This window comes from Zygotorulaspora mrakii, chromosome 2 (genome assembly GCF_013402915.1).
Source record: "Zygotorulaspora mrakii chromosome 2, complete sequence".
Taxonomy (NCBI): Eukaryota; Fungi; Ascomycota; class Saccharomycetes; order Saccharomycetales; family Saccharomycetaceae; genus Zygotorulaspora; species Zygotorulaspora mrakii.
The window spans coordinates 387,250-400,721 of record NC_050720.1 but is presented as its reverse complement, the minus strand read 5'-3'; the positions used below and the strand labels follow the sequence as shown (position 1 = coordinate 400,721).

At 39.0% G+C, this 13,472-nt stretch overlaps 8 protein-coding genes across 8 annotated transcripts; 4 read left to right on the top strand and 4 right to left on the bottom strand.

The window, feature by feature from the left end:
• Positions 1 to 47: 47 nt before the first annotated feature.
• HG535_0B02180 (uncharacterized protein) lies at positions 48 to 2,282 on the top strand (the record flags this gene model as incomplete). The annotated part of the gene is made up of 1 exon (XM_037287013.1): positions 48 to 2,282. The coding sequence occupies one exon, from the start codon at positions 48 to 50 to the stop codon at positions 2,280 to 2,282; it is 2,235 nt and encodes a 744-aa protein (XP_037142908.1).
• Positions 2,283 to 2,550: 268 nt separating this feature from the next.
• On the top strand, positions 2,551 to 3,777 carry HG535_0B02170 (uncharacterized protein; the record flags this gene model as incomplete). The annotated part of the gene is made up of 1 exon (XM_037287012.1): positions 2,551 to 3,777. The coding sequence occupies one exon, from the start codon at positions 2,551 to 2,553 to the stop codon at positions 3,775 to 3,777; it is 1,227 nt and encodes a 408-aa protein (XP_037142907.1).
• Positions 3,778 to 3,786: 9 nt separating this feature from the next.
• On the bottom strand, positions 3,787 to 4,392 carry SYF2 (Syf2p; the record flags this gene model as incomplete). Its single annotated transcript, XM_037287011.1, has 1 exon — positions 3,787 to 4,392. One exon carries the CDS (start codon positions 4,390 to 4,392, stop codon positions 3,787 to 3,789), a length of 606 nt encoding a protein of 201 aa, XP_037142906.1.
• A 253-nt stretch (positions 4,393 to 4,645) lies between these two features.
• Positions 4,646 to 6,640, top strand: UTP8 (Utp8p; the record flags this gene model as incomplete). Its single annotated transcript, XM_037287010.1, has 1 exon — positions 4,646 to 6,640. One exon carries the CDS (start codon positions 4,646 to 4,648, stop codon positions 6,638 to 6,640), a length of 1,995 nt encoding a protein of 664 aa, XP_037142905.1.
• A 161-nt stretch (positions 6,641 to 6,801) lies between these two features.
• On the top strand, positions 6,802 to 7,734 carry HG535_0B02140 (bifunctional triacylglycerol lipase/ester hydrolase; the record flags this gene model as incomplete). Its single annotated transcript, XM_037287009.1, has 1 exon — positions 6,802 to 7,734. One exon carries the CDS (start codon positions 6,802 to 6,804, stop codon positions 7,732 to 7,734), a length of 933 nt encoding a protein of 310 aa, XP_037142904.1.
• Positions 7,735 to 7,792: 58 nt separating this feature from the next.
• On the bottom strand, positions 7,793 to 8,725 carry HG535_0B02130 (uncharacterized protein; the record flags this gene model as incomplete). Its single annotated transcript, XM_037287008.1, has 1 exon — positions 7,793 to 8,725. One exon carries the CDS (start codon positions 8,723 to 8,725, stop codon positions 7,793 to 7,795), a length of 933 nt encoding a protein of 310 aa, XP_037142903.1.
• Positions 8,726 to 8,896: 171 nt separating this feature from the next.
• On the bottom strand, positions 8,897 to 9,553 carry HG535_0B02120 (uncharacterized protein; the record flags this gene model as incomplete). The annotated part of the gene is made up of 1 exon (XM_037287007.1): positions 8,897 to 9,553. One exon carries the CDS (start codon positions 9,551 to 9,553, stop codon positions 8,897 to 8,899), a length of 657 nt encoding a protein of 218 aa, XP_037142902.1.
• Positions 9,554 to 9,949: 396 nt separating this feature from the next.
• On the bottom strand, positions 9,950 to 13,081 carry VSB1 (Vsb1p; the record flags this gene model as incomplete). The annotated part of the gene is made up of 1 exon (XM_037287006.1): positions 9,950 to 13,081. The coding sequence occupies one exon, from the start codon at positions 13,079 to 13,081 to the stop codon at positions 9,950 to 9,952; it is 3,132 nt and encodes a 1,043-aa protein (XP_037142901.1).
• Positions 13,082 to 13,472: the final 391 nt, after the last annotated feature.

Here is a 13,472-nt window from a genome sequence, read left to right as displayed (position 1 = left end):
GTGTGACCGTGAAGGAGCTGTGTTATAGGAGGTTAGTTTAGCTTAGCATGACTACCGTTGCCCGTGCGAGTAATGGAAATGATGGCGCCAGTGAGAGCTTGGAGGAGGAATTGGAATACGTGTCGCCATTCAGAGATGCTACGGCGGTGCAGATTGCGCAGCGGAGAAGATTGGCGAGATATCCGACAACGAGTGCGACTTCTGGGTACACTATGGTGAACCCGAGTGATATGGGGTACAAGACGCTGGGGGACCAGCAACAGAGGGCCAAGGATATCGCGTTTCCCGTGTATCTGTCGAACAACGAAAAAAGACAGGCGCTGCTTTTGGAAAAATTGAGAGCCAAGGAGGCGCATTTGAAGTATTTGAGGGACTCGCAGGTTTTGACTGATTTGAGACCTAACGAGGAGAAGTTGGAGAGTGATGAGACGGCCCTGAGTAGGGATGGGGATGAAGCCGAGGATGAAGATGCTGAGAAGGAGTCAGCTAATGCAAAGAGTGAAGATGAGGGCAAAGATGCGGTGGAAGTGGCGCCACTTGTGGAGGCGAAGCATGACGCTGCTGCCGTTGATGTTGGGCACGCCGAGGTCGACGAAGCAGTTGAAGAGGCAGTTGCACCAGAAACTACTGCAGAAGACAAGCCTGAAGCCAGCTTAGCTGTCGGGGAGGCTGCTGCACCTGAGACCACTGAAGGAGACGAGGTTGAGGATGAGGAAGCCGTGGCACCTGAAACGACGGAAGAGGAGAAGCCTGGAGGTGAAGAAACCGCTGCTGAGGTCGCTGCACCAGAAAGTGTTGTAGAGGACAAATCCGAGGTCCCTGAAGAGGATCACACTTCTGACGTTTTATCACCACCTATTGACCCACATTTGGCCCCAAGAGTTCCAATTCCAGAAGAGACGGAGAAGGCCTTCAAAATCCCTTGGTTCAGGTCGTCATCGAAATCTAAAGGAGAATATCCCGTTGCAACTCCGGAAAATCCAGAAGAAATCGTCATCACTGCTCAAGAGGGTCATTTGAACAAGGCCGTTTATGATAAGATTCAATATGAAAGCAAAGTTCATTATCAATGGTTGACTGATTTCAATAAAATTGAAGAAGAAAAATACTACAATAAAAAGCTGGATTACTCTAATAAACTGAAGGCTGTTCAACTTGAAATTGATGAAATACATTCTCAGATGGATCAATTAAAAAAAGAAACCTCGAAGACACTCGATATCTTTGAAGCTGAATTAACCAGAAAGATGCTAGATAGCACTCAAGTTCACGTCAACAAAAAACACAAAATTTTTAAAGAAACGGACACTTTGAGAAATCAAAAGTCACTGCAGAAGGACACAGTTCTAATCAAATCAGAAGAGCTGCAAAAGGAGATTGATGATCTAAATGAATCTAAAAGCGGAGTTCAAGCGGAATATATTGGATGGACAAATCGCCTAGCAGATTTATCAGCTCACATCGATGCAAAAGTTTCAAAGGTTCTTGCTATTACCGAACAATCGAAAAAGACACAATCTGAAATTGATAAATTAAAGGAAACCAAAAACCAATTGATTTTAGAGACCGAAAACAATAATGTACAACATGAAGAAAATAAAAAAGTTTTAGAAGACGTTAAAAACAAAGCATATCTTCCTCAAATAAACGAAATTGACAATCAAATTAACGATCTGTTAAGTAAAATGGCGTTGATCAAACAGGAAGGTGCAAACGAAAGAATCGAATTAAGTGCAATCACCAAAAGGGTTGAAGAGGAACGTCGTGCTCACGAGGAAAAACTGATGCTAGAAGCAGAAGAAAGAAAGCGCAAAGAAGAAGATTTATTGAATAAGCAACGTTTAGAACTCGAAAAAGTAGCCGAAGAGCAAAAACTACAGCACGAGGAAGAGCTCCAGAAATTAAAAGTAAGCTATGAAGAATTAGAAGCAAAATTGCTAGAGCAGGAAACGAGGCACAATGAACTGCAAGACCAAGAGAAAGCAAAAACCTTAGAGAAGGAAAAAGAAGTGGAGGAGCTAAAGAAACAGGCTCAAAAATTAGCGGTTGACTCAACTAAGGAATCGGCTGTAGAGTCCACTAAGGAATCAGCTGAAGAACCAGCAAAAATATCGGCTGTAGAGTTTGCTAAGGAATCAGCTAAAGCGCCAGAGAAAATAGAAACAGCCAAAGAAACGACTTCAGATACAAGTAAAGAGCCAAGTAAAGAGCAAGCTGTAGAAAAAACTAAAGAGCCTGTTGAAGAGCCTGTATCGACTACTGATTCTAAGACGTCCACTTAGGATAACAGAACTTCCTACTGATTTATTTCAAATCTTTCAAATCAAATGTTTGTCCAAAACTGGATGCTTTCTCCAACAACTATAAGTTCCTAATTAAAATTTGTATTCTTAATTATTTTTTCTAATTTCTTTTAATGGCCTGCAATCAGGGGGGACACGTAGAGGCGAACTTCAAAGGAGAAATTCACGAGAAGCTTGACTTAAACTAAGACACACTTGAGACATATCTCGAGAAGATTAATAAATTTAGACATTGGCAATAACAATAATGACTGACTACTTTTCAGACTTTTCCTTAAATAAGATTACCAACTCAATTGCTAGTGCCGCTCATAAAACCCAGGATACTTTATCCCAGGCCATCTCTAATGTCAACTTACGTGATCCGCATGCGAATTTATCAATAAAGACACGTACTAGGTACCTTCAAGAGTTACTAGGTACTGTAGATGAAATCAGCAAATTACCACCGCAGTACGAGTCGTTGGAAAAGAAAACGGATGCCTTGGAAAAAAGTTGCAGGAGAGTGCTAACTGTGACGAAAACTTTTGAATTGGAGGGTTACGACTACCCACCAAATTTAACAGAATCCATATCCGATTGGTGGTCCTTTGGGAAAGAAGGCTGGTTTGGAACGTCGTCCAAAAAACCCGAGAAGGGCAGTATCAATGAAAATGAGAAGTCTGAACCATTTATGCCAAGATCATTTGCTCAAGCGTTATCGAAGGCTGCGCATGATTCTTCCACTGTCTTTCTCAACTCGGCACAAGTCGATCACTCAGGCGAACAGGCAGCAAAGAATGATGTCGAAGCAGACTTTGACGAGGATTTTGCCGATGCAGAAGATGTGAAGAAAATGCTTGAAACATTCTCAGTATGCTATAAGAATATTGATGAAAATAAACATGAAATGGATACTTCAATTGCCAAAGAATTTAATACTAAATTAGAAAAGCTCATAAATGAAGATTTTAAAAAAGTACATGAATTGCGCAAGAAGGTTGAAGATTCGAGATTAAAATTTGACACTGTTTTGTATGAGATTAAACTAAAGAGAAAGAAACTTGAGGAAAAATCCAATGCATTATCCAATTTTGATAAGAAAATCAATTCCAATGGCGAAACAGAAGGGAGTGAAATATCCCAAAACGGTGAAGCCAAAAAAGAGGCGATAGAGGATACAAATGTGAGTGCATCCAAAGTTGAAGCTGAATTGAAAGATGAAGTAAAGACCGAAGTTAAAGACAACAAAAAAGCGGGGGGAGAACAGGAAACAGAGGCACTCTCCGAGGATGACAAGTTATTGGAACAACTGGAGGACGAGTTTGTGTCCAATACGACGGCGGCCGTTGAAGTAATGGGTGAAATAACTGATTGCTCTGAACTGCTAAGCCTGTTAAAACTATTCCAAAACTTTCAACTTGTTTATTACAGGCAGTGTGTTGTTGAACTTGAAAACAGCTTGAAATCTTTAACGGAACTAGAGGATGAATAAGATAAATTATCAGGTGTCCCTCTTTTTCAACTGTCTATCGAGCTTTTCGTTGAATTGTTTATTTTTAACATTTATATACCCGCCAGGAGTGTTTCGAATAGCGTTACGCTCAATTTCCTTGCTCCTGGCAGTATAACGTTTCGTCGCCAAGTGTTTGGAGTCCTTAGCTAATTGATTCACCAAATTTTTATTATCGGGAAGTCTAACTTTACCAGTCGCATAATCTTTATGTATTTTGTGTGTGCGCTTACTACTAGTAGAGACAGGAGTGATACATTGATTCTGCTTCAATTGTTTGTCATATGAATATTTTGCTATCTCTTGCAGGTCAGCGTTGCCACCATGCTCCCCTCTTGCATTGCGCCGTTGCTGTCCCAACTCCCATTCTTCATACTCCTTCATATTATAATTCATGAGCTTCTCTCTATGATTTTTCTGTTCTTTTTCCTTAACTCCCTCAGCCGGATCCTCCTCATCCATTTTATAGACTTTCGGCTTGCCTTTCATTGCTAATTGTTTCGCCTCTTCATCTACCATCTTCAGATTCTTCATGGTTACCTGAGTGCTCATTTTTTTAAGCTCTCGGAGCCTTGCACGATACTCTGCAAGATCCATAGCGATATCAAACTCCCCTGGAGCATCGAGCTTCCTAATGTCTAAACTTTGCGAGAAGTGCTTGATCTTGCTATAATAGAGTTAAGTACGGCGTGGATGATTTTAGTATTGTGAACCAAAGTTCTTGTTATAAAGGGGTCACTTAAAACGGAAGAAAGATGTGATATTGAAAAAAAATTTGAGATGAGCATCAAATGAAATACTAGGATAAACCATTTACACGGTAAGTACTGTGAGACCTATCGCCAGACCAATGCCTTCTATCTCACAGCCATTTAGATTGGCCATATTACCCAGGCTTACTTCCCTTACCGATACCTCCGTGCAAACTAACCACATTCAGGTAGCAGATGACCTGTTTCCAGCGTCAAATAAGATTACTATTGGTATTTCTGAGTCCGCTATCTCACAATACATTTTAAACCCAACACCAAAACTTGTTTTCAGTATTCCGATACCATCTACTAATGTCGTAACTGCTTGTGACATTGCTCAGTTAGAGGAGAATTTAGAGCAAGATAAAAGAAAACTGCAGGAGATATGGTGCTATGCTTTGAAAGCTGGTAAGAACTACACTTTAAATGTGGTAATTAATGATGCAGATTCTGAAAGTATTTTAAATTCCAGTGGAGAGCTCAATGGCTCCAAGAAGCTTAGGTTAAAGGACGAAGTTGTCAATCTGAAAATTCAGAACGAGACTATTGTCGCTGTCTTGAAATGCGGTTTGATTCTGACTTATGATTACGATTTGAAATTACTTCACTCGATGGATGTACTATATGGCAACGTTACTGTAGTGAATCATTTCAAAGAAAAAGAAAAAACATTCATGTTTGTCATGTGTTCCCTAGAGGAGAGCAAGGTTTGCTTCAAACTATTCGAGCTATACACTCAAGAATTGACATCTGTGCCTATAATGGAACTAAGCTCCATAATCTTGGAAGATTTCGAACTGATTAAATCAAAAATTTGCTATCAATCCGGTAGACTTTATAGATTGATTGGTGATCAGATGCTTACATATTCTCTACCGCACTGCCAATTATTACAAAAAGTCCAGATTCCAATGGTTTCAGAATCCCAAGTTATATCCATGAATCCCGTGTCGCCCAATAGAATTCTTTTGACTCTAGATAATATAATTTATCTGCTTGACTTGATGCATAATTCAATTCTGTTCCAAAGAGAGTTAACGCATGTAAAAAGCTTTCAAATTTTAAAATCTGCTGTAATAAATTCTCAGATAGGTAGTAATGCTTCGAATAACAAGACAATTGCCATTGGTGTAGCAAATAAACAGGATTCAAACTCAACTTGCTCATTAGAAATGATCAACGTTGATGTTGGAACAGGTACCGTGAAAGATTCCTTAGGCAAAAGTTTTCAAATATTTAACCAATCTGCAAAATCGTATGCGTTAGAGCCTTTATTAACAAATGAAGAGCTTTCCAGCTTAAATGATGATGAGCGCAGCAGACAAGGGAACAATTTTGACTTTGATGACATTTACAGACAACTTGTTAAATGTGGGAAAAGCGCCTCCAGTTTTGATGATGTATTTCTAAATGAATTAAAAATCAGAAGAGAACATTACACCGAGGAAGATAGGTATATTTGTGATCAAGAATTTTTGAGTAAAGTCGTCAATTTAATATTTGAGAATTTTCAAAAGGAATATCCGAAGTCTTTAACCTTCCTGTTAACGCATCCATTGTTTCCTGTAGATTGCACAAGAAAGCTTTTATCAAGGTTAAGCGAACATCCGCGGTTATTTAAACAAGCTATCGTAACTTGTCCAAATTTACCATTGAAAGAACTTTTGTTCGAACTTTTTTCGATTCAAAATGGTGAACTTTCTTTGGATATATCTCTAAGAATACTACAAGACTATACCACAGATATGATTAGAGATGAAATCAAGAAGCTCAGCAAAATTGAGATTCAAAATTTCATCGATTTTCTGATCAATTCAAAAGATACCGAAATTGTAAGTAATGGTCGTCAGCTATTTCAGCTTCTATCTCTGATTTTAGACTCAATTGGCTTGCTAACTTTAGAAGGGTCAATGTTAGCTCGTCTTTCAGAATATATCGACCAGCAGGTAGTTATTGCCGAAAGAAACACCAACTCATGGTATCTACTCGATGATAGACAAGCACCCCGCGTAGGAACCTTCGCAAGCAATAGCTTTGCGAAGGTTCAAAAAGAACCTGCACCCAGATACTCTGTGGAATATTTAGATATCTAGATATAGTCATCACTTAACTAAGTTACTCTCATAAATTCGAGTTTTAGGCCTTATTGGATTTACTTTTTTTGTTGGCTGTCAAAGCCTCTTGTTTAAACGAACGAGATCTTCAGTAATAGAAATACGCTCGAATGAGAAGATATGGGTTCGAGGACCAATAAATGAATATAGAGACGTATCCGCATTCACAGTATCCGACTTCCATTTTGCATATTGAACCCCATAATGCTCATGCTGCTAAACTGGACAGTCCGCTGTTTGTATGGATACCCGGTAACCCAGGTCTCCTTGAGTATTATGAGGAAATGCTGAAGATGATACACAGGAACAATCCTGAATGGGAGATACTGGGCATATCTCACGCTGGGATGAGCCCTGGTAATCCATTGTTGGGAAAAGGCTCTAAAAATACAAAAATATACACACTCGAAGAACAGATTGAACACAAGATTGAAGTGGTAAACAACTTCAGTTCACCTGGGAGACCGATACTTATAATGGGCCATTCTGTTGGGGCATACATTATTCAGAAGGTCATCATTTCAAAATGTTTAATAGGTCGAGTGATTAAGCTAGGCATGCTGACGCCAACAATTATAGACATCCACACCTCAGAAAAGGGAGTATTATTCACAAAGTTATTTCGCTGGGTCAAGAATTTGCCTCAGCTTGCGGCTTGGGGGAGCGACTTACTGTTCAACAAGATAGTGCCGAGATTTTGTATTAAACCTTTCCTATCATTCGTTATGGGATGCAAAAGGGATAGTAGAGCAGTCGACGCTTCGTCTTTGTTACTTCACAATTCAGGTTTCGTAATGCAAGCATTGGGGTTGGCTCAGTATGAAATGGAAATAATTAGAAGTGATTGGCAATTCCAAAGGGAACTACTTGATCTCTGTCGCACGGAAGATATCAGTATCTGGCTTCTTTTCGGTAATTCTGATCACTGGGTGTCTGACGAAACAAGACGACAACTGATTCATTTTTACCAAGAGGTGCATGTCAGGCCCAATATATCTATACAAGTTTCGAGCGTAATACCGCACTCGTTTGTGATTGACCACTCCCAATATGTAGTAGATAATTATTTCTGAGCTACCAATTTACTCACACAAATTAGAAAATGTTAACCTTACTTGTTATACACGAAGGTTACAACGTGAAGTCAAATTCTTGTGTAGCCTTAGGATTACTTGCACCATATGTATTGCAATCGCTGTCTGACGAATGTAATGTACGTTCGATACATTTGACGTGATTAAGACCTCTCCGAATGAGTAAAACTATTTGGGATCGCGTTCCATAATAGTCCCCATATGGCATTGAGCACCCTAAATCGTCCGATGAAGGAACTTTCAATGGCGGTGTAAAGATAGTGTTCATGGTAGTATCAATGGAGTACGTAATTTCACTACCATTTCTTTGTTTCGTATCAACGGAACAACGAGAGGCTAAAGCAAAGCAATTTGCAATTAACGATCTCTCGCTTTCATTCCTTGAAGCGCTTACCAGTTCGCGTAACCCATCCTTCCCTAGCTTCACTTTACCCCATGTATTTTGGGATTCACCGTTTTGGTATACATCATTCGAAAGTACCATAAAGTCGTCTTTTGTATCCCTGTTCAAAACTCCGAAAGTGTTGCCCAACGAATCTATAATCCTGTAGTCGCCCGTGATACAATCTCCATAGAACAAATTGAATGAGCCTGTATCTGCCAAATGCGGATACTGATTATTGAACTTCGCAAAATTATCCCAATTGCTGAATGAAGATTGTCTCTTGGATAAATATGAAATCGGTAAAATGCCTCTTGATTTTAGGGAGTGCTGTCCTACTACTACTGCCGGTTGATCGAGTAATTTTAAATTGAGAACTGTCGCAAGCTTCCCATCCCTATTGATGCCAAACCAGGTACCACATGTATAGCCGTCGTGATTCACTAATGCGTCATCCGTTGGACAGAGCACAAAATCATTGTCGACCCAACGAGTACATCCAGTTTCTCTTGCGAAGAACTCATCTCTATTCGATATGAGAATCAAATCATAATCAGGATGACTTGTAGTGGCCATTAGGATGCACATACTCTTGATAGTCTCGATATGCTAAACTTTTGTGACACTTGTTTGATTTGTATAGTTATAGGTTATTTATATATAATATGCGAGGTGAGCAAGCCTATTTAAAAATCAGGCAGAAATAAACTACAGATAAATCGAGTGACGCAAATACGACACAGAAAATACTCAAGTCAATCAATCAAACAATCTGTGCACAAATCCTTTGATACCCTTTTCATGTTTGTGTTTTTGATATTTTTCAATTTCATGTTTGTTCTTCTCGATAGCATTTTCTAAGTTATGTGGATCGTATGAAGAGTGGCTAGAGAGCACTTCATCCTGACCTGATTCCTGCCCGCTCTTAATAGAGTGATTTCCTTTATCAGTACTCTTCCTCGAAATCTTATCATTGCTACCAATTGAAACTCTTGTATCCTTTCTGCTTAAATCATTCAATGTCTTAAGTTTGACCAATCCTGTTTGGGTCTCTATTCGGTATTCCTCAGGGAAGGCCGCTGTTTCAGAGGTAGACGTCAGTGGTGCATTAATGTCAGGCACCGATTTATCCTTGAGGTTCAGCCCTTCTTTCTGTAAAGATTCCTTTGTTTCGACGTTCCCACTTAATGCGTTATGTGTAACCACCTTCTCGATAGCATTCGAATCTGGTTTGCTCAAAGTATTGGTGCTGGCGCGTGACACTAGATCCCCTTGTTCCTGTAACTGGCCTTGTCCCTGCTCCTCGCCATTTTCAAAACCGGTAAATGGCTGTGGCTTGTAAGAATCGATTGAGGAAAAGGATGATATATCATCAAACTCAGTATCAGTCGAGTTGCTGCCCTTTGATTTACTCATATCTGGGATGAATACTACGCTAAGCAGAGCGGAAATTCTCACAACTTCAATACTCTTCAGGATCAGATAATGGTAACTTTATATTTGCCAGCTTACTTCACCGTTCTTGCCAAGCATTTTATTCGCTCCCACTGATATTGTTCGCCATAACCCCGAAGATGAATATCCGTCTCATCCGATCTGGAAGAAAGGCCCTCGCACACAAATGTGTTGAAACAAAAATCTAATGCTTCAGGCCTCTTAAGAAACGCAAATCAAACTGGCGACATTTACCTCATCGAGAGTGATAATTTTGAGAGGAAATTTTATCTATATTATTACATAAGTTCTCTGTAGTTATACTGTCTCGCTTGGAGCGCCGCGCACGCTATAAAAGCACAATAATGTAGCATGCTATTAAGAGCAAACAAGGGTGTAGCCGAGTAGTTCCTTAAACCTCTTGTCCCTGATTGAAAGTATTAATAGGATTAAGTCAGTGTATAACGGCAAATTGTTGTCTCTTAATTTGTTCAAGGCTGAGGAATCTATGATCCAAACAACCGCATCTGTTTCTGTTATGATAGTGGCTTTTTGATCTTTTCCAGAAGAAAAATCCTTGCTAGAAGCTTTGCCATAGCACGTTCTATTGGACATCGTCTCATACAAAGTGCCAGAAGGCAAATCAAATGTTATCTTGATAAGTCCAGATTCGATGACGAAAAAAATGTTATCGTTATGGAGTAATATAGATTGAGAAGCGAGTCTTCTTTTGATGAAGTAGGGACAAAGTTGTGACCAGAGTTGTACTTCCTTACCTCTTACAGAAGGATCCTCCGAAATAAGGCTGGGGATATATAACTTCAATGCAAACAGTAGTAATGGTAGAACCAGTGGTGTTTCCTGACCCGGTGCTCTTAAACTATTTCTTGTTTGTTGCTCGCTTTTAAAAAGATTTTGGGCGACAGATAACATTTGGTGGTTTCTAGGCGTATTGTCTGGGAACGAAATAGAATTGCGAGATTGAGAAATAACACCATCGTTTTTCTTCAAAAGTCCATCTAGAGAAATTTTCCTGTCTGTGGCTTTTCTTATGGCTAAATTAACATCCATTTTCTTCTGTTGTTTCTTCTTGGCGATCGATCTCAACCTTTGGTATTTCGTTAAAAACTCATTTTCACACCATTCAAGGGCACTGTTCAAATCACTAAAAAGTTCCACATCATCTAATAACCCAACCTTACTGAAAGCGCTATAGATATGATCTCGCTCTTGAATGGATGAAACAATCAGCTGAATCCTTTCTGATTGGGTAAACCTCTTTATTCTGTTAAAACCTTCTGCAGCAGAATAATCAATGTTATCGGAATTGATGTTTTTAAAATCTAAAATCAGGTATTTGATTCTACGTTTTTTAGAATCTTTCGCATCAGTGTCCTCCAATAGTTTATTGATTTTCTCTTCTATCGAAATAATGGTTCCAAAAAACAATACATTTTGTAACTTTAAAACATAAATCTGTTCCCCGACACCATCTAAGAAGTGTGTCTGCAGGTAGTCACGATAAACAGTACTCTTGGCAACCTGTCCATCAAATTCTCCATTGATTGTCTTCAATTTGGCACTGTCGAATAAAAATGAGAAACATGCAATCAAGACACCAACGATGACACCAAGGACAAAATCAAATATACCCATTGTTAGAACTATTATCACAATAGTTATGTATTCGAAAGTTGTTACTTTTCCGAGAGTTTCAAACAAAGACTCGTATAACAGTTCGTAACCCAGTAAGAAAATTAGTGAGCCAACGATGCAAATTGGTATAAAAGAAATGAGAACAGGGCCAATTATCATTACGGCAAATGTTAATGCTGCAAGAAGATACCCTGCAAATGCGGAATCTGCTCCAGCACGAATGAACAAAACACTATTTGTGTAAACGAGATAATTTTGAATAGAACCGAGAAGACCACTAAAAAAATTAGAGTAACCATGCGCTATTAGTTCCTTATCTACGTCAATTTTATCCTGTTTTAAAGAAATCGCTAAAGCTGGAATATTAATTGGAACATGTAAAATGCCGAAGAAAGTTAATGCTAACATTGTAGGAAATTGCTTTAAAACCAAATTCCAATGTACTTTTGTAAAATCAAATAACTTATAGTGATCATACCATTTGTCACTAGAAGCTGCTACTGGGAAAATCCAACCAATTTCTCTTAATTTACTTAGAGAAAGGCTTGGAGTGATTGCCACTATAAAATGGAATGCGAAAAGAGTTACAATATAAAATGATGGTAGAACCAATGCATTTTGAAAACAACGCTGAGTAACTATTAGTATGGCAGTTAGCAAAGCTGGTAAGCCCCATTTCAGAAGTATATCCACATTGCTGAAAAGATTTGCTAAAAAGTGCCAGGTATATTCAACTGATGGAACTCTAGTTGTTACCTCAATACCAGTGGCAATTAAGAAATATCCAACACCACCAATACAACCTATCAGAATATGCCTCGGGAAAAAACCAACAATTTTACCCAATTTTAGCTTACCTAACAAGTAAAAAGTTGCCCCCGTAATTATAGAACTGAACGCATAACAGAAAATTGTTGTTGTAATAATTTCATCGTCTTTACCTGGTAAAGATTCTTTAATCGCGAGTGCCATGTTATGAAAAAATGGAGTAACTTCAATCATTTCACTACCGATACCAGATACAAATGATGAGAATCCGCTTGAATAGGTCACTTGTGAAATAACTGTGGAAATATAAAAAATCGATAATCCGCTTGGACCCAAACTCGAAAACACTGGATCAGTAATTGGAAACATAATCATACCATATGATAACGCATCCAAAATGTTTAATAGCAATCCAAGTATGGCTGCAGGCAAGTAATGTATGAATTTGTAACAAAAATTAGAAATATGATTCACAACAGCAGAGTTGCTTGCAGATCTGCGTAAGCCACTACTGCTACCTTCGGTAGATGAAGTGACAGCTTGGTACGTTTGACCAGGACCATGCACTAAGCTTTCATATTCATCACTGATAGCATCGCCTCTTTCATTTCGGTCATAAAAATCTGAAAATGATCGCTCATCATTGTTGTTCTCTAAATAATTGTCTTTGTAATCTCCGTAATCTTCTGCGTTATCATGAGCACCTAATTCATCATATCTATCATCTTCTGCCTCATCGCCATTGAAATCATTAGACAATTTAGCAGTTTCTTTGTGTAAATTTTGCGATGCATGAATAGACTTTGTTCTAAGTCTTGATAACGGTAATGCGTCGGAATCGAAACCATTGGGGAAAGACGATGCCGACAAAAATCCACTAACATATGATCTACCTAAATAATTGTTTCCCTGAGGCGTCGCCCAATTGGATTGTTCATTTTCACTACTCAATAGACCATCTCCGTCCTGTGGACTCTCTGACTTATGCAACCCAAGGGAAATGGAGATAGCTTCTGATATGGATTGCCTGTTTTTGCGTGGATTCCTGTTAGAAGCACTCATACCTGTTGGACTTATTCCTGGCATGTGAACCTGTTCACCTATAGCTCCTTCTCGCACTTACTGTTGGCTCCCTAGAAGAAATATCGTTACTGAGAAAGTGAGAGGAACTTAATGTGCTAAAATAACCTTTAAAAATCTTTGGAATCTTCACTGGCTCGGGCTTCAAATTAATTTTTCAAGTTGTCCGACGACCACTTATCAGTAGTATTTTACTATCATTTTTTTCCATTATAGATGGCATTTATGCGGAATACCACAATCTCGTGCGGCCACGAATGTGCGCCGATAAGGAACGCATGTGATTAAAAGCAACTGGATCCGAGGAAGGGAACAGGGATAGAAGAACAGCATAGTGTTCGATGCGACGATCGATCTTTAGCCAATAATCACTCTAACTGTTGCAGACGCATTTGTT